Raw genomic sequence first — 24,829 nt, 5'->3', positions numbered from 1 at the left:
TTAAATGTATTCTGTCCCTGTAAAAACAGTCTCTCCTGTTAACAAGCACAGACCATGCTGAGAAAAATTTTACCCCAAGTGTACCAGATTTATAAGGTTCAATTTTATTTTTTCTATAATAATTAGTTTTATGTTACACTGTTATTACTTTTCTTCAGTTTGCAGTTATTAAGAATCTCTGTATGTCTTCCTGCTGCTTTGGCATTCTAAGTAGGACAAACCTTTATATATTAGCATCGGTTTCAAATGATAGAATTGCACCGCCATTGTACTTGAGCAATGCTGATGATATATTTTGAGTACTGCTCTGATATAATCTGATTTTTTTTTAATGTTTTGCTTTAACTTGAGAATGAGTTTATTTAGACTCTTGATGCTTTTATCTAATTATTTATGAAGGTGATCAACTTGTTTTTTGCTTTTCTGCTAATATATTCCTTTTGTTTTGAAGAATATGTCCATCTGCTTTAATAAGTTTTATATTATTTTTTTATAAAAACCACAAACACAAAAGGTATTTTAACCTAAGGTACAGGGAGCCCCTGGTATCTGAGTCCCTGCAGTTACGAGCATTTGAAAATAAAAGAATTAAAGCTTTTTCCCTTGAGAAAATTGACCAAGCATTTGAATATTTTTTGGAAGAACGATCGTCTTCATGATCGTGCAACAAAAGTTAAGCGTGAAGTTAAAGGCATAACTAAATACAATGCAATTTTATCAGAAAAAATACGGCAAAAAAAAAAAACACAAACAAATCTGGATTCATTATTTATTCGTACAACTGAAAAATAGTGTAACTTCAATAAACTTTACTTAACATTACATTGTGCAACATATTATAATAAAAAATGGCTAATAAAATAATTTTCTCATTTTTCAGTTCCTTCATCTATATTTTACTATGTACAAGTACATGATAAACATTACTATATAATATCGGTGTAGATATACCATAGACAACTCTTAAAGAAAAACTACAATAGTAGTGTGAAAGGCATTATTTCATCTGTACTCACATTATGCTCATCCTTCACGAGTTGCCCATGTAATCATCATCATCAGCCATTCTCAATCCATTACAGGATGAAGGCCTCTCCAGCAACTTTCCAGTTCCTTCTTTTTTATGCAATGGCCATCCATTTACTACCCACAAACTCATGAATTTCATCTATCCATCTCCGCCTTTGTCTTCCAGGTTTTCTTCTAGCTCTTCTCGGGTACCATTCTGTTATTTTCTTAGTCCATCTGTCATCATGTCTTCGAGCAATGTGTCCTGCCCACGACCATTTTAGTTCTTTAGTTTTGATAAGAATGTCCTTTACTTGAGTTTGCTGCCCAATCCATGTGTTTCTCTTCTTATCTAACAAAATTTGTTCCATTCTTCACTGTGTAATTCTCAGCTTCTCTTCCATTCTTTTGGTGAATGTCAAAGTTTCACTTCCATAAGTCATGGTGGAGAGTATACATTGGTTCATTATTTTACATTTCAGACAAACTGAGATATTGCTTCTTAGTATGTGACTATATTTCCTGAATGCTATACATCCAAAATTTATTCTTCTCTTGACTTCCAGCCATTTATCATTATTACAGCTAATAACTTGTCTCAGATAATTATAAGACTCCACCTTTTCAATTACTGCTCCTTCAATCATTGTCCCTTTTTGTGGCATACTTGTTCATCATTACTTTTGTTTTAGCCATATTCATCTTTAGTCCAAAATCCTTGATAACTCTGCATTCTTCAGGATTATGGCTTATGACCACAATGTCAACTGCAAATCGTAAATGGTTTAGGTACTCTCCATTCACATTGACTCCTTTCTGCGACCAGTCTAATCTTCTGAAAGCTTCCTCAAGGGCAGCAGTAAACAGCTTCGGAAATATTGTGTCTCCTTGTCGAACTCATTTCTCGATTTTAAATTTGCTACTGTCTTTGTCTAGTCTAATAAAGGAGGTAGAACACTCATATATTTTCTTCAAAATCATAATATATGGGGTATTGCTTCTCAGTATGTCTTTCCAGTGCCGAAACATTGCCTTATGCTGTAGAGTCAAATGCCTTTTCATAATCCACAAATGCCAGGCATAATGGTGTTTTATATTCATTTGCTTTCTCCATTAGCTGTGATATTACGTGATGGTGGTCCATAGTTGAGAATCCTGTCCAAAAGCCAGCTTGTTCTTTCGGTTGATTCTCATCAAGTAATCTTTCTAATCTGTTAGTAATGACCCTTGTGAACAATTTGTAAATGTGAGATAACAAGCTAATTGGTCTATAATTTCCAATTTCTGATTTATCTCCTTTCTTATGCAGCAAAACTATGATTGCATTATTCCACTCCTTAGTCCGACATCCCACCTTTTCTAATGCATTTTGTGAAGAGTCTTGCCAGTGTTTGTGTCATGTCTCTTCCTCCCAATTTTAACAACTCTACAGTAACTTCATCTTCCCACGGGGCTTTCTGATTCTTCATTTTCTTCAATGCATGTTCTACTTGATCAGGAAGTATATCGGGTATGTCGTATGTGTTACTAAATTGTGATCCATCTTCCCCACTGCTGGCTTCATTTCCTCACTCCTTGTATAATTCTCTATAATAGTCTTCTACTATTTGAATTATGCCTTCTCTGCTATTTATAAGTACACCATCGCTATTCTTCAATTTCGGTATCATTTGTCTTTCTGTATTACTGCTCATGGCTGCTGATTTAAATCCTTTGTTTTCCCTTAATGCTTGTTCTACTTTTCTTGTGTTAAATCTTCTTATGTCCTCTCTGAGTCTCTTTCTAATGCCTTTGCATAACTCAGTATACTCAACTTGTTAGTGTTTATTTTGCTCTTCATTTGTTGCCTTCGGTTCATCATGACAAGTGTTTCTTGACTAATTTTTTTCTTCTTTGGATTTCTTTTTACCTATAGGTTTCTTGGGCTTTATCACATTCAGAAAGTTGTAATATTCCTCGTCAATATCTTGGTCCTGAGCAGTCTGCAGAAGCTCGAACTTGTTCTTAAGTTGTATATACTGCTTTATATACAACTTAAGTTGTATATAAAGTACACTTTATAATACTGCTTTTTCTCCTCTTCTGTTATCTCAAAGACCTTCGTATTATTTACTCGAGTCAGTTTTTTCCTTTCTTTTCTTACATCTATATCAAATGTGCATATTATCATTCTGTGATCACTTCCAACATTTACCTTGTTAAGGACAGTAACATCATTCATGATATATCTTCTGTTAGTGAGGATGAAGTCAATTTCGTTAGTTGTTAATCCATTTGGACTCTTCCATGTTCACTTTCCGTTCACCCTTTTCTTGAAAAAGATGTTCATTACTGACAATCCTCGAGATTCTGCAAATTCCACAAGTCTTTCACCTCTTTCACCAATTCCAAAATTTCCTATAGTTCCCCTTTCTGCGCTTTTTTGTCTTTTTCCAATCTTAGCATTGAAGTCCCCTATAATGATGGTGTAGTGGGTTTTCTGCTCAACTAGAAGACTCTCAATTTCGGTGTACATTTCTTCAACCTCTTCATCATCATAGCTCAATGTTGGTGCATAAATCATTATAACCTTTAGCTTGTACCTCTTAGAAATCCTGAGTATTAGTCTTGACACCCTTGGTAATGTACTTTTGAATCCCAAAAGGTTGTTTTTTATATCTTTACGGACCAGAAAGTCAACTCAACCTTTGCTCCTTTCACTGTTTCCATTGGTGTACAGCAGATTTCCACTTGATAAACTTATAAGTGATTCTTTTCTTCTTCTTGTTTCAGTCAAACCGATGATATTCCAATTCACACTTTCTAATTCCTTTTCCAGCTCTAATATCCTGTCTTCACCGATGAGCGATCTTATCGTCGTAACAGGCCAAGTTCAGTTTTCATGCATGACAGCCTGTTCGTACCCAGAGATGCTTAGTACCCTCTGCTTCCACTCTGATCCTCTCGCTGCCGTAAGAGGGGGAGTGAAAGCCACTGGGGACTGAGGGCCATTTTGATCTTTTCCTCTTCACACTGACCAGGCGTCTTGAAGAGAACCACTGTACACGTTCGTTGCCACCTAAGTGACGTAACAGGGCTTACTGTCGAGAAGGTCAAATAAGTAACACTTCACTAATAGAGAAGATTATTGTTACTTATTCTCGGTGGGCACCACCATCCAGATGACACTGTTTCAAGACTAGTTGGCTCATCGGTGGGTGAAAAGCCAACTAGCTTTGAAAGTGTGCCATTTGGGCGGTGGTGCCCACCAAGAATAAATAACAATAGTCTTCTCTATTAGTGAAATGTTACTTATTTGAGGAAGTGAAATACATGGTAACTCGTTGTGAAGGATGGGGAAGTGCTGCCTATTCGGGGGTTTGTGAGTGGTTTAATTCAGTGAGTGAGTGGGAGTAACTCTCCCTTTCTTCTTTCAACGGCATTTCTTCCTCTCCTACTATTACTTTCTTACACCTTTTTTGCTTTACTAAGTCTAATAGGGATAGTATGTGGATAACACATTTGCTTCTCCCATACCATTTTGCAAGCGGTGCATTTGGGTGGTGGTGCCCAACGAGAACAAGTAACAATAGTCTTCTCTATTAGTGAAGCATTACTTATTCGAGGTAGTGCAATACACGGTAACTCGTGAAAGATGAGCACAATATGAGATACAGAGGAAATAATGCCTTTCATACTACTACCATAGTTTTTCTTTAAGAATTGTTTATGGTGTATCTACACTAATCTTAAACTCTTAAAATATTATACCCATTTGCATTTAGTTTTATTTAAATAATAAATATTATGAGGTCTGGTCCTTGAGGCTGTCACAGACATTCTTCAGATATGCCAGACAAGCTGTGCTTGCTACCTGGGAGTCTAAAATGCTGATGGAACTGATATTCGGGTGAAACTCAAGTCAAGCGGACCCAATTTCGGCAAAGTTCAGATGGTCTATGACAGCCAAATCCTCTGCTTGCACCTTCACGATGGTGCGACAGTTAGTAATCCTGGGTATAACCTGCATGCACAAGCACACTGTGGATGACCACACAGGTGTGAACCAACATAAGCAGGGGTCAAGGTGTGGCACCCACACCACACACAGGAATACTACCCCTCTGTGTTACCAGGCAATACTAGATGGTAGATGACTCTCACCAACAGGTGAATACCACCACTTTGCTTATTGGAGGCTTGAAGTGGCAAAACCCATGTTTAGTTTCCAGAGCTGGTCATCTCTTCCATTATGCAGTGTGAGTGATGTCTTTTGAGGTTATGATGAACACCATGGCGAGATCCAAACTTCCTTACATTTCAAGGATACAGCTCTAAAATGGTGATTGCAGGCTGGCCGCTAGTTAGTACACCGGATTGAACCTACTGATAACTGTCTAGGAGGATTCCAGATCAGCTAGTGTATAAACTTGCTACCTCTACAAACTCACAGAACCAACTTTTTATCTTCCTCGTTTATTCATTCAACTGCCTTTTCTGGAACAACCTTCCTTCATACATATATCCTGAAAATTAGTCTGCAGAAGTTCAAGTCTAATATCAACAAATATCTTCTTTTGTCTTCTCAACCTCCATCCCATGCACAGTACTAAGTACTATAGGTTCTAATACCTCTTGTGTTTGGGGTTTTCATTAAAAAAAAAAAAAAAAAGTGGATTCTTTTTAATTGGAATTTTAATTGAAACCATGCATGAAATGAAACTTACATTGTAAAAGTGCTTTTTTGCGTACCATATATAGATAGATAAATATACTAATAAATTATTTCTTCTTACCAATTTTAGGTCCGGGTGGATCAGAAATCACATTAGCATTAGCATTAGTAGAGGCATTTGATGCAAGAAAGCAAGCTTATGCAGCATCAGCCAAAAAAAAAAAAAAAAAAAAAAAAAACCCACTTCCACTTCACCCCTCTGTTCGTTCAAAATACCTGTCCAGCTGAGCCTTAAACTTGTTTAGGCTATCAACCTCCACCACAAGGGATGGAAGTCTGTTCCACCAACCAACCACCCGCTGGCTAAAGGTAAATTTCCGCACGTCTATCCTACATCTGTCTTTCCTCAATTTGAATTTATGCCCTCTCAGGTGATTTTTCTGAGCTACAGGAAGAATCCCATCAGCATTGAGCATGCTTAAACCATTCAAGGCTTTATACACCTCTATCAGATCACCTCGTTGGTGCCTAGTCTCCAGACACTGTAATTTGCAAAACTTAAGCCTTTCTTCGTAAGAGCACCCCTTTGTTCCATTCACTAATCTTGTTGCCCTTCTCTGTACTCGTTCCAGCAGCTCTACATCCTTCTTGAAATGAGGCCTCCAGACCTGTATACAGTACTCTAGGTGTGGCCTGACCATCGCCTTATACAATGGAATAATCACCTCCTTATCCCTGCTGGAAAAATTCCTGTATATCATTGACAATACTCCATGAGCTACTCTTGCAGCCCGTCTGCACTGCTCAGAGAACTTCATATCTGCCTGCACAACCACCCCTAAGTCCCTTTCATTCTCTACCACTGTCAGTGTAGTACCACAGAGTTGATACGTTGCTCTGGGGTTGCTGTTTCCCATGTGTAGTACTTTACATTTGTCAATGTTAAACTTCATTTGCCACCTCTCAGCCCATCTGCTCAACCTTTCCAGATCCTGTTGCAGCAGCATAGTGTCCGTAGTGTCCTTGACAACCCTGCCAACCTTTGTATCGTCTGCAAACTTGGACATTAAGCCGGATATACCATCATCAATATCATTTATAAATACAGAAAACAATAATGGACCCAACACTGAGCCCTGAGGGACTCCACTAATAACATCAGTCCACGAAGAACAGTGTCCATTGATTACCACTCTCTGTCTTCTCCCCCTCAACCACCCCTTTATCCATAGCAGCAATTTGCCTCCAATGTCACACTGCTCCAATTTGTGTAGCAGTCTTCCATGTGCAACAGTATCAAAAGCCTTTCTAAGATCCAAGTATATAATATCAAAGTTATTCCCTGCATCCAGTTCTTTTGTGACTGCATCATAGTATCCAATCAAGTTGGTCAGGCAAGACTTCCCCTTAACAAAATCATGCTGTGTCTGAGCTATAACTGAAGTCTTGTCTAAATGATCCTGCAGTGCTTCTTTAACCAGTGCCTCCATTAATTTTCCTGGAACAGAAGTTAAGCTCACAGGTCTATAATTACTTGTGTCAGCCTTTGATCCTCCATTGTGAATTGGGGTCACATTTGCACATTTCCAGTCTATGGGTACCTCCCCTGAGTCCAAGGAAGCTCTCATAATTATGGCTAAGGGTTTGCTTACTTCCTTTGCTGCCTCCTTTAACATAACTGGATAGATCCCATCCACCCCGGGTGCCTTTCTTGTGTTTATCTTCAACAGTTTCTCCTCTACTTTACTCCCAGTTATTTCAAGATTCTGTAGCTTACTGCTAGAGTTGAATACACCTCTGGCATTCCCCTCGCTGAATAACTCCTCATGTGTGAATGTCGATGCAAAATATTCATTTAGTTTGTTGGCTACCTGAGCAGGATCATCAACACTTGACCCATCAATATCAAGTGGACCAATCTGATTCATCCCCTTCCTTCTAGAGTTTACATAAGTAAAGAACTCTTTGCTGTTTTTCTTTGCATCCCTTGCCAAGGATTTCTCGTAATCTGCCTTCGCCTGCCTAACCTCCTTTGTAACTTGGTTGCATATCAACTTGTATCTATCATAGGCTTCTGTGTCATGTGTTAATTTGTATGTATCCCATGCATTTTTCTTCTCTGCCATATGCCTCATTAGTTCATCTGACATCCATTTTGGCCTAAACCTTGAACAATATTTCTTAGTTGGTATGTAAAGCCTAGTAGCTTCCAAGATAAGTTCTTTGAATGCTTCCCATTTTGAATTTGCTGTTGGTAACATCATCAGTTGGTCCCACTGTATAGAATTTAAATACTGTCTCAGCCCATCGTAGTCGCCTTTACGGAAGCAATAACCCTTCCCTTTTCCCCTAATGGTAGTTACCTCTTTGAGTAAATCCCACTTCAGCACACTGTGATCACTTCCACCTAGTGGTTCATTTATCTGCAGATTCGTAATGCATGAAGAATCACTGCTGATAATCAAATCAAGAGTATTACTCCCTCTAGTTGCCTCCCGAACATGCTGATGTAGAAAACAATCATCCAATAAATCCACAAAAGCCCTGCTAGTGTGTGAGTAACCAGCCCCCAAATTCCAGTCAATATCTGGGAAATTAAAATCTCCCATTATAAGACACTCTGATTTACTGGCCCACTCTATTTCCCTGTACAGTTCCTTATTATACTCATCAGAGTCATTAGGCCTATAGCACACTCCTACTCTCAATTTTGATCTCCCAATGTTTATGTCACACCAAACTGACTCCACACTGCACTGTCCAGCGATGTCGACTGGCTTCACTTCCTTGGTTTTTATGTGTTTCTTAACTAATAGCATAACCCCTCCCCCCTTCCTATCCTGTCTATCCTTTCTGTAGACGTTGTACTCCCCAAATTGCAGTTCTGCATCCCTTATATCTGTGTGACACCACGTCTCCGATATCCCAACAATATCTGCCTTCGATGTTTTGAGCAATACCTCAAATTCATCAAATTTATTTACTAAACTCCTAGCATTGGTGTACACGCAAGTATACCTGCACCTGTTTCTATTCTTAGCTACCCTAACACAACCCATGTGTTTACTTGTACCGCAATGGCTCCCAGCAGTCTCTGAAATACCATGCATCTTGTTTTTCAGGCTTCTGCTCATTCTAATAGAATCAGTGCAAGAATCTCTTTCACCTCTGCCAGTGGCTACTGTCAATCTATTGGTCTTTGTCTCCCCCCAAGCTAGCAGTTTTCCGACCCACCTAACACTGCCTCGATAGCATCAGCAAATATTCTTGCACCCTTTCTATTTAAGTGTATCCCATCCCTGTAGAAGCAATCTCTCCTGTTAACAAGTACAGTCCAGGCTGAAAAAAATTCTACCCCTTGAAACCATGCATGAAATGAAACTTACATTGTAAAAGTGCTTTTTTGCGTACCATATATAGATAGATAAATATACTAATAAATTATTTCTTCTTACCAATTTTAGGTCCGGGTGGATCAGAAATCACATGGAAAGGTACATCTGCAGGGAACTCATGTCTATTGATTTTGTCAAAAATTTGTTGTTTATACACTTCCTTCTGGTAACTGTCACATGCTGTAATAGCTATACAATCCCAAAATGCTATCTTTTTTCTGTTCTCTAGAAAATCAGATATTAATAAACATGTTTAATGAAAATAGATAAACATTACATTCTTCAAAACATGTAACTTTTTTGTCTAAAGGCTACATTGGTTTCTCCTATTTTCAAAAATTAAGACAAAAGATATTTCAGCAAGTATATTTCATTATTCTCTAAATAAAAAATAAAAAAAAAACCAGTCTATATTTGGAGGTACGAATGGCATTCACTTTGCAATTTTAAAAAGCTAATTGAACTATTAATCAACAAGTTCTTGTACTACATTCATGAAGTTCTCTGAGCAATGCAGACAGGCTGCCATGACAGCTCAAGGAGTTTTATCAATGACATAAGTAGCGACCTGGAGCAAGGGGTATTGAGGGCTTCAGGGACAGATGGCAGTCATCCTGAAATAGGTGGGTATATGGGATGTGTTAGGGGGAATAGGAATATGTATGCTTGCATGTATATCAGTGCTAGAAGTATAGTAAATAAATTTGATGAATTTGAAGTGTTGGTCAAGACATCAAAGGCGGATATTGTTGGGATAGCAGAGACGTGGTGTCACACAGATATAAGAAATGCATAACTGGAATTTGGGGAGTACAATGTATTATTGTATTATTATTTTGTAGGAGCATTAGCAATTAAAGCCATATTGCTCCGGGATATGCGGTGGTCATTCCCTGACCTTTCCGCATCCTCCGTATTTGGTGGTGACGGGCTCGAACCCCGGTCTAATCAAGAAGCATGTGGTACGCGCTGCTGCTCCTTCCCACCTGGCTACGTAGGGCCCGCAATACACTGGTCCCAAAGGAAGTAGTTGTTGTCAGTGGCTCTATTGTCAGGGAAACGGGAAACATATTGTGCAAAAAGCATAGGTGGAACAGGACCAGGGTATGTCTGCCAGGGGCAAAGGTTGACGTTGTAGACCAGATATCATCTTTTAAGAGAACAAAAGGTGATATTGTTGTACACGTCAGCACTAATAATGTTAAGAGTAGGACACTGGCGGAATTATTTAAGAAGTACAGGTCAATGTTGAAAAAAAGCCGCGAGTTAGAGTTGAATTTGAAAGTGTCTGCAATTCTGCCCAGACACGATAGGAGGGAGTATATAATATGAACCTTGTCAATCAATTCAGCCCTGGAGAGACTGTGCAAGGCTCAAGGGGTAGAATTTTTCTCAGCCTGCCTGTCTGTGCTTGTTAACAGGAGAGACTGCTTCTACAGGGATCGGATACACTTAAATAGAAAGGGCGCAAGAATATTTGTTGATGTTATTGACTCTAGGACACACAGATTAATCGATTAACAGTAGCCGCTGGCAGAGGTGAAAGTGATTCTTGCACTGCTTCTATTGAAATGAGCAGTAGCCTGGAAAAGAAGGTACAGGGGATTCCAGAGATTGCTGGGAGCCATTGTGGAACAAGTAAATACATGGGCTGTGTTAGGGTAGCTAAGAATAGAAAAAGGTGCATGTATACTTGTGTGTACACCAATGCTAGGAGTTTGGTAAGTAAATTTGATGAATTTGAGGTGTTGGTCAAAAATAAAAGTGAGATATTGTTGGGATAAGAGAGACATGGTGTCACAAAGATATAAGGAATGCAGAACTGGAATTTGAGGAGTACAATGTGTACAGGAAGGATAGGACGGGAGGAGGGGTTATGCTATTGGTTAAGAAACACATAAAATCCAAGGAAGTACAGCCAGTCGACATGGCTGGACAGTGGAGTGTTGAGTCGGTTTGGTGTAACATAAGCAGTAGGAAAGCAAAATTGAGAGTAGGAGTGTGTTATAGGCCTAATGATTGACGAGTAATAAAGAACTGTACAGAGAAATAGAGTGGGCTAGTAAATCAGTGTCTTATTATGGGGGATTTTAACTTCCCAGATATCGACTGGAACTTGTGGGTTGGTCACTCACACACTAGTCAGACTTTTGTGGATTCATTAGATGACTGTGTTCTGCAGCAGCATGTTCGAGAGGCAACCACAGAGAGTAATACTCTTGATCTGGTTATCAGCAGTGATCATTCGTGTATTAAGAATTTGCAGATAAAGGAACCACTAGGTGGCAGTGATAACATTGTACTGATGTGGGATTTACTAAAAGATATAATTACCATCAGGGGTAAAGGAAAGGTTTTTTGCTTCTGTAAAGGTGAGTACAGTGGTCTCAGAAAGTTTTTAAATTCTGTACAGTGGGATAAACTGACGATGTACCAACAGTAAATTCTAAGTGGGAAGCATTCAAGGAATTAATTGTGGATGCTACTAAACGTTTCATACCTATTAAGAAATATTGTTCAAGGTTTAGGCCTAAATGGTTATCTAATGAACTAATGAGACTCGTAACAGGGAAGAAAAATGCATGGGATGCATATAAATTATCAAGCGACTCAGAAGCCTATGGCAGATATACAGCTAGTCTGTAATCAGGTCAGAAAGGAAGTTAGGCAGGCGAAGGCAGATTACGAGAAATCCTTGGCAAAAGATACTAAGAAAAACAGCAAGGATTTCTTTACTTATATAAACTCTAAAAGGAAGGGGATGAATCTGATTGGTCCACTTGACATCAATGATTCGACTATTGATGATCCTGCTCAGATAGCAAACAAACTGAATGAGTATTTTGCATCTACATTCACACATTATCTACATTCATCACAAGTTATCAAATTGTAGCAGGATACTTAATGATTTTGTAATAACTGAGAGCAAATTGGAGGAGAAATTGTTGAAGTTAAACCTAAGAAAAGCACCTGGGGTGGATGGGATCTATCCAGTTATATTAAAGGAGGCGGCAAAGCAACTAAGCAAACCCTTAGCCATAATTATGAGAGCATCCTTGGACTCAGTGAAGGTTTCCACGGACTGTAGAGGTGCAAATGTATCCCCAATTCACAAAGGGGGGGGGATCGAAGGGTGACACAAGTAATTACAGACGAGTTAGTTTAACTTCTGTTCCGGGTAAAATAATGGAGTCACTGGTTAAAGATGCATTGCAGGATCATCTAGACAAGACTGCAGCAATAATTCAGACACAGCATGGGTTTGTTAAGGGAAAGTCTTGTCTGACAAATTTGATAGGATATTATGATATGGTTACAAAGGAACTGGATGCAAAAAATAATTTTGATATCATATATTTGGATTTCAGGAAAGCTTTTGACAGTGTTGGAGCAGAATGGTATTAAGGGTAAGTTGCTACAATGGATAAAAGGATGGTTAAGTGGGAGAAGACAGAGGGTGGTAATCAATGGGTGCTGCTCTTCGTGGACTCCCACAGGGTTTGGTGTTGGGTCCACTGTTGTTTTGTATATTTATCAATGATATTAATGAAGGTATATCAGGCTTAATGTCGAAGTTTGCAGATGATACAAAGGTTGGCAGGGTTGTTAATGACAGTAATGGCAGTGTGCTACTGCAACAGGATCTAGATAATTTGGGCAGATGGGCTAAGAAGTGGCAACTGAAGTTTAACCTTGACAAATGCAAAGTACTGCATATGGGTAAAGTAACTCCAGAGAAACGTACCAACTGTGTGGTACTACACTTAAGGTGGTAGAAAATGAAAAAGACCTGGGAGTAATTGTGCAGGCAGATATGAAGTTTTCTTAGCAATGCAGACAGGCTGCCAGGGCAGGTCATGGGGTTTTGTCAATGATATATAGGAATTTTGCTAGCAGGGAAAAGAAGGTGATCATCCCTCTGTATAAGGCAATGGTCAGGCCACACCTTGAGTACTGCGTACAGGTCTGAAGGCCTCATTTTAGGAAGGATGTAGATTTACTTGAGCGTGTACAGAGAAGGGAAACAAGATTGGTGAGGGGAATGAAGGGATCCTCTTACCAGGAGAGGCTTAAGTTCTGCAAATTGCAGTGGCTGGAGACTAGGCACCTGCCCGGTGATCTGATTGAGGTGTATAAGGTCTTGAATGGGTTGAGCACACTGAATTCTGATGGGATCCTTCCACTTGTTCAGATTACGAACCTAAGGGGGCATAAATTCAAATTAAGAAAAGACAGATGTAGAATAGATGTGCGGAAATTTGCCTTTAGCCAGCAGGTGGTTAACTGCTGGAACAAACTTCAATCTGTCGTTGTGGAAGTTGATAGGTTGAATAAATTTAAGGAGGAACTTGACAGGCATTTGGAGGGAATGGTGTGATTTTTTTTTTTTTTTTTTTTGGCTGATGCTGCATAAGCTCATACACATGCTTTCTTGCACCATGTGCCACTACTACTATATACAGAAATTTTTCTAGCAGGGATAAGGAGGTGATTATCCCATTGTGGTGATTATCCCATAAGGCAATGGTCAAGCCATATCTTGAGTACTGCATACAAGTCTGAAGACCTCATCTTGGGAAGGATGTAGAGCTGCTGGAATGAGTAGAGAGAAGAGCAATGAAGGGAGGGGAACAAACGGGGTGCTCTTACCAAGAAAGGCTTTAGTTCTACAAATTGCAGCATCTGGAGACCAGGTACCTGTGAGGTGATCTCACTGAGGCATTTAAGGATATGAATGGATTTAGCAAGCTCAGTGCTGATGGGATTCTTCCTCTTGCTCAGACCACACATGAGGGAGCACAAATTCAAATTGAGGAGGAAGGAAGGAAGGATGCAGAGGAGATAAGTGGAATTTGCCTTTAGCAAGCAGGTGATTGATTGATTGCTTGAACAAACTTCCATGTGTTGGAAGTTTGTTCCAATCTTGTTATGGAAGTTGGTAGTTTAAATAAAATCAAGGAAGTTTCTTCCAGCAATCAACCACCAAATTTCTGCACATCTATTCTACAACTTGAATTTATGTACCCTAAGGCAATTAATCTGGGCAAGAGGAAGAATCTCATCAGCATTGCAATTGCTCAAACCATTCAACACCTTATACACCTCAATCAGATCGCCTCGCAGGTGCCTAGTCTCCAGACATTGTAATTTGCATGACTTAAGCCTTTCTTCATAAGACAACCCTTTGTTCCATTCACTAATCTTGATGCCCTTCTCTTCACTCATTCCGGCAGCTCTACATCCTTCCTAAAATGAGGCCTCCAGACCTGTATACAGTACTCAAGGTGTGGACCGTCCATTGCCTTATACAAGGGGATAATCACCTCCTTATCCCTGCTAGAAAAATTCCTGTATATCATTGACAAGACACCATGAGCTACTCATGCAAACCATCTGCAGTGCTAAGAAAACTTCATATCTGACTGCAGAATTACCTCCAGGTCCTCCTTTTCATTCTCTACCACCTTGAGGTTAGTACCATACAGTTGATTGATACGTTACTCTGGAATTACTGCTACCCATATGGAATACTTCACATTTATCAATGTTAAACTTCAGTTGCCACCTCTAAGCCCACCTGCTCAACTTTTCTAGATCCTGTTGCAGTAGCATACTGTCATTAATGCCATTAACAAACCTGCCAACCTTCGTATCATCTGCAAACTTAGACATTCAGCCTGATATACCTTCATCAATCTCATTAATAAATAAAGAAAACAACAATGGACCCAACACTGAACCCTGGAAGACTCCACTAATAACGTTAGTCCAAGAACAGTGTCCATTGATTACTACTCTGTCTTCTCCCACTCAACCATCCCTATATCCATAGCAGCAATTTGCCTCCAATGCCACACTGCTCCAATTTTTACAGCAGTCTTCCATGTGCCAACAGTTTACCCATTTTTATCCAAGTTTATCCATTTTTGGAGGCAAAAATTTTGAAGGCAAAAATAGGTAAAAATTAACTATTTTCCATTTTCATGTACTGTATTTAATATCCACCATATGTTTGCAATAATAAATAATCAGTTTTTGATAATTTGTATAATTTGGGTAATTTTAATCATTTAGATAATTTAATCTGTATAAGATGCAGAGTGTTTTCATTAGATTAGTCAAACTGCAATTTGATTTACAGGAGACTTGATAAAGTAAACCTTTATGAGAGCTTGAAGGACAGGGTAGATGCATTTGAAGGACTTAAATTGGGGATCCATCAAGCTCTTAGCTGCCCACATCAATGCCAGAGCTTGCACTTGATTATCAGCCAACACAGCTGCAACCTTCAGGGCAGTGCTCTGGTCTCACAGAAGCTAGTTAATGTCAGTGACCCTATTGTCAGGGAGACGGGAAATATATTTTGCAAAAAAGGATAGGTGGAATAGGACCATGGTATGTCTGCCAGGGTCAAAAGTTTATGCTGTTGTAGAGCAGATATCATCTTTTAAGGGCACAAAGGATGATGTTGTACAAGTTGACATTAATGACATTAAGAGTACGAGATCTGCAGACTTACTTAACAAGTACAGGTCAATGTTGAAAAAAAGTAGCATATCAGGGTTAAATTTGAAAGTGTTTGCAATTCTGCCCAGACATGATAGAAGAGAGGAAGAGAGTATATGATGCGAACCTTTTTACTCAATTCGGTCCTAGAGAGACTGTGCAATGCTCATGGGGCACAATTTTTTTCAACGTGGTCTATCCTTGTTAAGTGGAGAGATTGTTTCTACAGGGATGGGATACACTTAAATAGAAAGGTTGCAAGAATAGTTGCTGATGCTATCAAGGCAGTGTTAGGTGGTTCGGAAAACTGCTAGTTTGGGGGGTGGGATTCACAGACAAATAGATTAACGGCAGCCACGGGCAGAGGTGAAAGTGATTCCTGCAATGCTTCTATTGGAATGAGCCTGGAAACCAAGATACTGGGGATTTCAAGGGCTGCTGGGAGTCATCATGGAAGAAGTAAACACACGGGTTGTGTTAGCGTAACTAAGAGTAAGAACAGGTGTATGTATACTTCCATGTACACCAATGCTAGGAGTATAGTAAATAAATTTGATGAATTTGAAGTGCTGATCAAGACATCAAAAGCGGATATTGTTGGGATATCACAGACATGGTGCCACACAGATATAAGCAGTGCAGTATTGGAATTTGGGGAGTACAATGTGTACAGAAAGGACAAACAGGACAGGAAGGAAGGAGGGGTTATGCTGTTCGTTAAGAAACAAATAAAATTTTAAAAAAGGCATCCAATTGACATTAGCATTAGCAAAGGCACATGATGCAAGAAAGCAAGCTTATACAGCACCAGCCAAAAAAAAAAAAACACACACCCTTCTCATTTTACCCATCCACTCGCTCCAAATGTTTTGAGCAAGAGGAAGAATCCCATCACCATTGAGCATGCTCAAACCATTCAAGGCTTTATACACCTCAATCAGATCACCTCGCAGGTGCCTAGTCTCCAGATAATGTAATTTGCAAAACTTAAGCCTTTCTTCGTAAGAGCAACCCTTTGTTCCATTCACTAATCTTGTTGCCCTTCTCTGTACTTGTTGCAACAGCTCTACATCCTTCTTAAAATGAGGCCTCCAAACTTGTATAGAGTAGCCAAGGTGTGGCCTGACCATTGCCTTATACAAGGGGATAATCACCTCCTTATCCCTGCTAGAAAAATTGCAGTACATGATTGGCAAGACACAATGAGCTACTCTTGCAGACTGTCCACACTGCTCAGAAAACTTCATATCTGCCTGCACAATAACCCCCAGTTCCTCTCTACCACTGTCAGTGTACTGTTCTCGGCAGCTCCTGGTGCTGGTATTTCTCTTCTCGGCAGCTCCTAGCACTGCTGGCTTTCCAACAGAACGTGAACAGATGCAGATCTTTCCAATGAAGTTTGGACTTTGTCTGAAATTTAATTATATGTATATTTTATTTTTTATGTACTTTGATTATTTTTAAATTTGTTCGTATCAATCTTTTTTGGTCATGGCAGGTTTTTTTCACTCCCTGTACTTGGGCAAACAGGAGAGGTAGTATATAAGAGTACTGCTAAATTATGTGTAACTGACAGCAGGATTGTCATTGGTTGGCTGGGGCCGCTTTAAGTAATAAATATCAATATCAGTGTACTACCACACAGTTGATACGTGACTCTGGGGTTACTGCTTCCTATATGCAGTACTTTACATTTGTCAATGTTAAATTTCAGTTGCCACCTTTCAGCTCACCTGCTCAACTTTTCTAGATCCTGTTGCAGCAGCGTACTGTCACTAGTGTCATTAACAAACCTGCCGACATTTGCATCATCTGCAAACTTGGACATTAAGCCTGATATACCATCATCAGTTTCATTAATAAATACAGAAAACAACAGTGGACCCAACACTAAACTCTGGGGGAAATCCACTAATAAAATTAGTCCACGAAGAGCAGTGACCATTGATTACCACTCTCTGTCTTCTCCCACTCAACCATCCCTTTATTCATAGCAGCAATTTCCTCCAATGCCACATTGCTCCAATTTGTGTAGCAGTCTTCCATGTGCAACAGTATCAAAAGCCTTTCTAAGATCCAAATATATGATATCAAAATTATTCTTTGCATCCAGTTCCCTTGTGACCACATCATAGTATCCAATAAAATTGGTCAGACAAGCCTTCCCCTTAACAAATCCGTGCTGTGTCCGAGCTATAACTGAAGTCTTGTCTAGATGATCCTGCAAGGCTTCTTTAACCAGTGCCTCCATTAATTTCCCTGGAACAGAAGTTAAAATAACAGGTTTGTAATTATCTGTCTCCACCTTTGATTCTCCTTTGTGGATTGGGGTCACATTTGCACATCTCCAGTCCATGGGTACCTCACCTGAGTCCAAGGAAGCTCTCATAATTATGGCTAAGGGTTTGCTTACTTCCTTTGCTGCCTACTTTAATATAATTGGATAGATTCCATCCACCCCAGGTGCCATTCTTATGTTTATCTTCAATAATTTCTCCTCTACTTTACTCTCAGTTATTACAAGATTATCTAGCTTACTGCCAGAGTTTAATACACCTCTGGCATTCGCCTCCCTGAATAAGTCCTCATGTGTGAATGTAGATGCAAACTAAAAATTCATTTAGTTTGTTAGCTACCCGAGCGGGATCATCAAAAGTTGAACCATCAATATCAAGTGAACCAATCTGATTCATCTCCTTCCTTCTAGAGTTTACATTGCTGTTTTTCTTTGCATCCTTTGCCAAAGATTTCTCCTAATCTGCCTTTGCCTGCCTAACCACCTTTGTGACTTGGTTACAAACTACCAGCTTATATCTATCGTAGGCTTCCAGAGCGGGCCAGTAAATCAGACCAGCTTATATCTATGATAGGTTTCCGTGTCAACTGTTAATTGATATGGATCTCATGCATTTTTCTTCTCTGCCACATGTCTCATTAGTTCATCTGACATCCATTTAGCCCTAAATCTTGAACAATATTTCTTAGTTGGTATAAAAAGCCTAGTAGCTTTCAAGATTAATTCTTTGAATGCTTCCCATTTTGAATTTAATGTGGGTAACATCATCAGTTGGTCCCACCGTATAGAATTTAAATACTGTCTCAGAGACCATCACAGTCACCTCTACGAAAGCAAAAGCCCTTCCCTTTACCACTGATGGTAGTTGTCTCTTTGAATAAATCTTACTTCAGCACGCTGTGATCACTGCCACCTAGTGGTTCCTTTATCTATAGATTCTTAATGCATGAGAATCACTACTGATAATCAGATCAAGAGTATTACTCCCTCTAGTTGCCTTCCGAACATGCTGCTGTAGAAAACAATCATCCAATAAATCCACAAAAGCCTTGCTAGTTTGTGAGTGACCAACCCACAAATTCCAGTCAATATCTGGGAAATTAAAATCCCCCATAATAAGACACTGATTTACTAGCCCACTCTATTTCTCTGTACAGTTCTTTATTACTCGTCAATCATTAGGCCTATAACACACTCCTACTCTCAATTTTGCTTTCCTACTGCTTATGTTACACCAAACCGACTCAACACTCCACTGTCCAGCCATGTCGACTGGCTGTACTTCCTTGGATTTTATGTGTTTCTTAACCAATAGCATAACCCCTCCTCCCGTCCTATCCTTCCTGTACACATTGTACTCCTCAAATTCCAGTTCTGCATTCCTTATATCTTTGTGACACCATGTCTCTCTTATCCCAACAATATCTCACTTTTATTTTTGACCAACACCTCAAATTCATCAAATTTACTTACCAAACTCCTAGCATTGGTGTACACACAAGTATACATGCACCTTTTTCTATTCTTAGCTACCCTAACACAGCCCATGTATTTACTTGTTCCACAATGGCTCCCAGCAATCTCTGGAATCCCCTGTACCTTCTTTTCCAGGCTACTGCTCATTTCAATAGAAGCAGTGCAAGAATCACTTTCACCTCTGCCAGCGGCTACTGTTAATCGATTAATCTGTGTGTCCTAGAGTCAATAACATCAACAAATATTCTTGCGCCCTTTCTATTTAAGTGTATCCGATCCCTGTAGAAGCAGTCTCTCCTGTTAACAAGCACAGACAGGCAGGCTGAGAAAAATTCTACCCCTTGAGCCTTGCACAGTCTCTCCAGGGCTGAATTGATTGACAAGGTTCATATTATATACTCCCTCCTATCGTGTCTGGGCAGAATTGCAGACACTTTCAAATTCAACTCTAACTCGCGGCTTTTTTTCAACATTGACCTGTACTTCTTAAATAATTCCGCCAGTGTCCTACTCTTAACATTATTAGTGCTGACGTGTACAACAATATCACCTTTTGTTCTCTTAAAAGATGATATCTGGTCTACAACGTCAACCTTTGCCCCTGGCAGACATACCCTGGTCCTGTTCCACCTATGCTTTTTGCACAATATGTTTCCCGTTTCCCTGACAATAGAGCCACTGACAACAACTACTTCCTTTGGGACCAGTGTATTGCGGGCCCTACGTAGCCAGGTGGGAAGGAGCAGCAGCGCGTACCACATGCTTCTTGATTAGACCGGGGTTCGAGCCCGTCACCACCAAATACGGAGGATGCGGAAAGGTCAGGGAATGACCACCGTATATCCCCAGAGCAATATGGCCTTAGTTGCTAATGCTCCTAAAAACCAAATAACAACAACAACAACCACCAGTGTATTATGTCTTGGGAGTTGCCGCTGCATTGCGTGATGTTCAAGTGCAAGCTCTGGCACTGATGTGGGCAGCTGAGATTTAATTTAAATCCTTACAGGGCATTAGCATTAGTAGAGGCATTTGATGCAAGAAAGCAAGCTTATGCAGCATCAGCCGAAAAAAAAAAAAAAAAACCCCACTTCCACTTCACCCCTCTGTTCGTTCAAAATACCTGTCCAGCTGAGCCTTAAACTTATTTAGGCTATCAACTTCCACGACAAGGGATGGAAGTCTGTTCCACCAACCAACCATCCAACCAACAGTATCAAAAGCCTTTCTAACATCCAAATATATGATATCACAGTTATTCCCTGCATCCAGTTCTTTTGTGACTGCATCATAGTATCCAATCAAATTGGTTGGGCAAGACTTCCCCTTAACAAAACCATGCTGTGTCCGAGCTATAACTGAAGTCTTGTCTGAATGATCCTGCAGTGTTTCTTTAACTGGTGCCTCCATTAATTTTCCTGGAACAGAAGTTAAACTCACAGGTCTATAATTACTTGTGTCAGCCTTTGATCCTCTTTTGTGAATTGGGGTCACATTTGCACATCTCCAGTCTATGGGTACCTGCCCTGAGTCCAAGGAAGCTCTCATAATTATGGCTAAGGGTTTGCTTACTTCCTTTGCTGCCTCCTTTAATATAACTGGATAGATCCCATCCACCCCAGGTGCCTTTCTTGTATTTATCTTCAACAATTTCTCCTCCACTTTTCTCTCAGTTATTACAAGATTCTCTAGCTTACTGCTAGAGTTGAATACACCTCTGACTTTCCTCTCGCTAAATAACTCCTCATGTGTGAATGTCGATGCAAAATATTCATTTAGTTTGTTAGCTACATGAGCAGGATCATCAACAGTTGACCCATCGATATCAAGTGGACCAATCTGATTCATCCCCTTCCTTCTAGAGTTTACATAAGTAAAGAACTCTTTGCTGTTTTTCTTTGCATCCCTTGCCAAAGATTTCTCGTAATCTGCCTTTGCCTACCTAACCTCCTTTGTAACTTGGTTACAGATCAACTTGTATCTATCATAGGCTTGTGTCATGTGTTAATTTGTATGTATCCCATGCATGTTTCTTCTCTGCCATATGCCTCATCAGTTCATCTGACATCCATTTAGGCCTAAACCTTGAACAATATTTCTTAGTTGGTATGTAAAGCCTAGTAGCTTCCAAGATAAGTTCTTTGAATGCTTCCCATTTTGCATTTGCTGTTGGTAACATCATCAGTTGGTCCCACTGTATAGAATTTAAATACTGTCTCAGTCCATCGTAGTCGCCTTTACGAAAGCAATAACCCTTCCCTTTACCCTTAATGGTAGTTACCTCTTTGAGTAAATTCCACTTCAGCACACTGTGATCACTGCCACCTAGTGGTTCATTTATCTGCAGATTCTTAATGCATGAAGAATCACTGCTGATAATCAAATCAAGAGTATTCCTCCCTCTAGTTGCCTCCCGAACATGCTGATGTAGAAAACAATCATCCAATAAATCCACAAAAGCCTTGCTAGTGTGTGAGTAACCAGCCCCCAAATTCCAGTCAATATCTGGGAAATTAAAATCTCCCATTATAAGACTCTCTGATTTACTGGCCCACTCTATTTCCCTGTACAGTTTCTTATTATACTCATCAGAGTCATTAGGCCTATAGCACACTCCTACTCTCAATTTTGATCTCCCAATGCTTATGTCACACCAAACTGACTCCACACTGCACTGTCCAGCGATGTCGACTGGCTTCACTTCCTTGGATTTTATGTATTTCTTAACTAATAGCATAACTCCTCCTCCCTTCCTATCCAGTCTATCCTTTCTGTAGACGTACTCTCCAAATTGCAGTTCTGCATTCCTTATATCTGTGTGACACCACATCTCTGATATCCCAACAATATCTGCCTTTGATGTTTTGAGCAATACCTCAAATTCATCAAATTTATTTACTAAACTCCTAGCATTGGTGTATACGCAAGTATACATGCACCTATTTCTATTCTTAGCTAACCTAACAACAACCCATGTGTTTACTTGTACCACAATGACTCCCGGCAGTCTCTGAAATATCCTGCATCTTGTTTTTCAGGCTTCTGCTCATTCCAATAGAAGCAGTGCAAGAATCTCTTTTACCTCTGCCATTGGCTACTGTTAAACTATTCGTCTTTGTCTCCCCCCAAGCTAGCAGTTTTCCGACCCACCTAACACTGTTTCGATAGCATCAGCAAATATTTTGCACCCTTTCTATTTAAGTGTATCCCATCCCTGTAGAAGCAATCTCTCCTGTTAACAAGTACAGACCAGGCTGAAAAAAATTCTACCCTGTCCTTCAAGCTCTCATATAGGCCCATAACAATGATGAGTTGGTGCCTAATTTCCTCAAACTCCTTAAACCGTGCACACACAAAGACATTCACCTTGGCAATATCATGTCCCATTCCTGAGTGCTCCACAAATATTAAACAAGCAGTGCATTTCAAAAGACTATGATTCAGAGGGCAACTGCCACCCTCCGTTCTCCCTTGAGGCACAGCACTCCCATTAGTTTGAGCCTTTTGCTTTGCTGCTCTGGTCTGAGCAGCAAAGCAAAAGGTCATGATTTCTAATCAATTTCAAATTAAATTCCAATACAAAATATAACCCTTAACTTATATCCCAATGCAGTTATAACACTATAGGTATTTATTTCAGTATCAAATATTATCTCCGAGTTACATTATATGACTTTCTTATCTCCTGTCAAGTTATATGTATTAATTTATAATATGTTTGTTACGTTTATAAAAACGTAATATGTATATATGTATTTATACATATATATGTATTTGTAATAACGTAATATCGTTATATGTATTTAGTTAAAAAAGTACAATTTAATTGACAATGAAATTTAATAAGATTAGTAAATTTTACTGATTAATTGATACTATACTTGCTATTTAGTTTTACGTTAAACCATACACTATCTAGTTCAGGGTATAGGGTGTATCGTATAACAATGGTGTCAAGTTATGAACGGTAAATCTATGGACACTAGGTATTAATTACTTTCAAAATCACGCTATATAAATTCAAAATAAACCACAGAGCTTGACTAGGTCTGTAAGTTACTAATAGAAAATAATTTAATATAACAATTAAGTCAATAAAATGGCTAAGTAAAATTAAAAACAGCATTCGCGGGAGCTGCAAAACTTGTCCAACATGTGGATTAGATACCCTTACCGATACTAAGTAATAACCTACAAAATCTCTATCTAAGTTCAAATTAAGCCCAGGGGCTCACATCTGGTGAGTGTGGGCTTGGCACACCCAGGGTCCTGAGCTGGATATCATCATTCTTCTCTTTCTTGGTGATTCCCTTCTATTTTCTCTCTCTCTCTCTCTCTCTCTCTCTCTCTCTCTCTCTCTCTCTCTCTCTCTCTCTCTCTCTCTCTCTCTCTCTCTCTCTCTCTCTCTCCCTCCCCCTCTCTCTCTCTCTCTCTCTCTCTCTTAGGGGTAACTCGGGAATTTTTTTTTTTGGCTGGCGCGCAGCATAAGCCTCAGGCTTCCTTGCACCATATAGCTAATAATAGTAATAATAATAGTAATAAACTGCATATTATTACTAGGAATATAAAGCACTTTAAGAAAATAAATATGCCAATTTAAGTCAATAAAAAAAGCAAAAATTTAAGAAAAACTTCTCTGTCAATGCAATTTTGAGTCAGTGTGGTGTGACATAAACACTGGGAAAGGGAAAATGAGAGTAGGTGCATGTTATAAACCTAATGAATCAGATGAGTATAATGAGCAATTGTGCAGAGAAATAGAGTGGGCCAGTAAATCAGAATGTCTTATAATGGGGGATTTTAACTTTCCAGATATTGACTGGAACTTGTGGGTTGGTCACTAGCACACTAGAAAGACTTTTGTGGATTTACTGGATGACTGTTTTTACACAGCGACATGTTCGAGGTTCAACTAGAGGAAGTAATACTCTTGATCTGATTATCAGCAGTGATTCTTCATGGGTTAAGAACCTGCAGATAAAGGAACCACTAGGTGGCAGTAATCACAGTGTACTGATGTGGAATTTATTCAAAGAGGTAACTACCGCCAGGGGTAAGGGGAAGGGTTTTTGCTTTCGTAAAGGCGACTACGGTGGTCTCAGAGAGTTTTTAAATTGTATACAATTGGATCAACCGATAATGTTACTAACAGTGAATTGTAAATGGGACTTCAGGGACTTAATCTTGGAAGCTACTAGGCTTTTTATACCAACTAAGAAATGCTGTTCAAGGTTTAGGCCTAAATTGATGTTAGATGAATTAATGAGGCTCGTGGCAGAGAAGAGAAATGCATGGGATGCATACAAATTATCAGGCGACACTGAAGCCTATGGTAGATATAAGCTAGTATGTAACCAAGTGACAAAGGCGGTTAGGCAGACAAAGGCAGATTACAAGAAATCTTTGGCAAAGGATGCAAAGAAAAACAGCAAAGAGTTCTTTACTTATGTAAACTCTAGAAGGAAAGGGATGAATCAGATTGGTCCACTT

At 39.4% G+C, this 24,829-nt stretch overlaps 1 protein-coding gene across 1 annotated transcript in view; it reads right to left on the bottom strand.

The window, feature by feature from the left end:
- Nucleotides 1–24,829, bottom strand: part of LOC150090770 (fucose-1-phosphate guanylyltransferase-like) — a 79,357-nt gene that overhangs the window by 35,119 nt on the left and 19,409 nt on the right. The window contains exon 2 of the mRNA XM_090371545.1: nucleotides 9,118–9,282. Coding sequence (XP_090227671.1) covers nucleotides 9,118–9,282 — 165 coding nt within the window. The remainder of the gene's footprint in view (nucleotides 1–9,117; nucleotides 9,283–24,829) is intronic.

This window comes from Mastigoproctus giganteus, chromosome 1, assembly GCF_048544385.1.
Source record: "Mastigoproctus giganteus isolate SK-2022 chromosome 1, ASM4854438v1, whole genome shotgun sequence".
NCBI lineage: Eukaryota > Metazoa > Arthropoda > Arachnida > Uropygi > Thelyphonidae > Mastigoproctus > Mastigoproctus giganteus.
The sequence above is the reverse complement of the archived record's forward strand: the minus strand, read 5'-3'. Positions and strand labels throughout refer to the sequence as shown.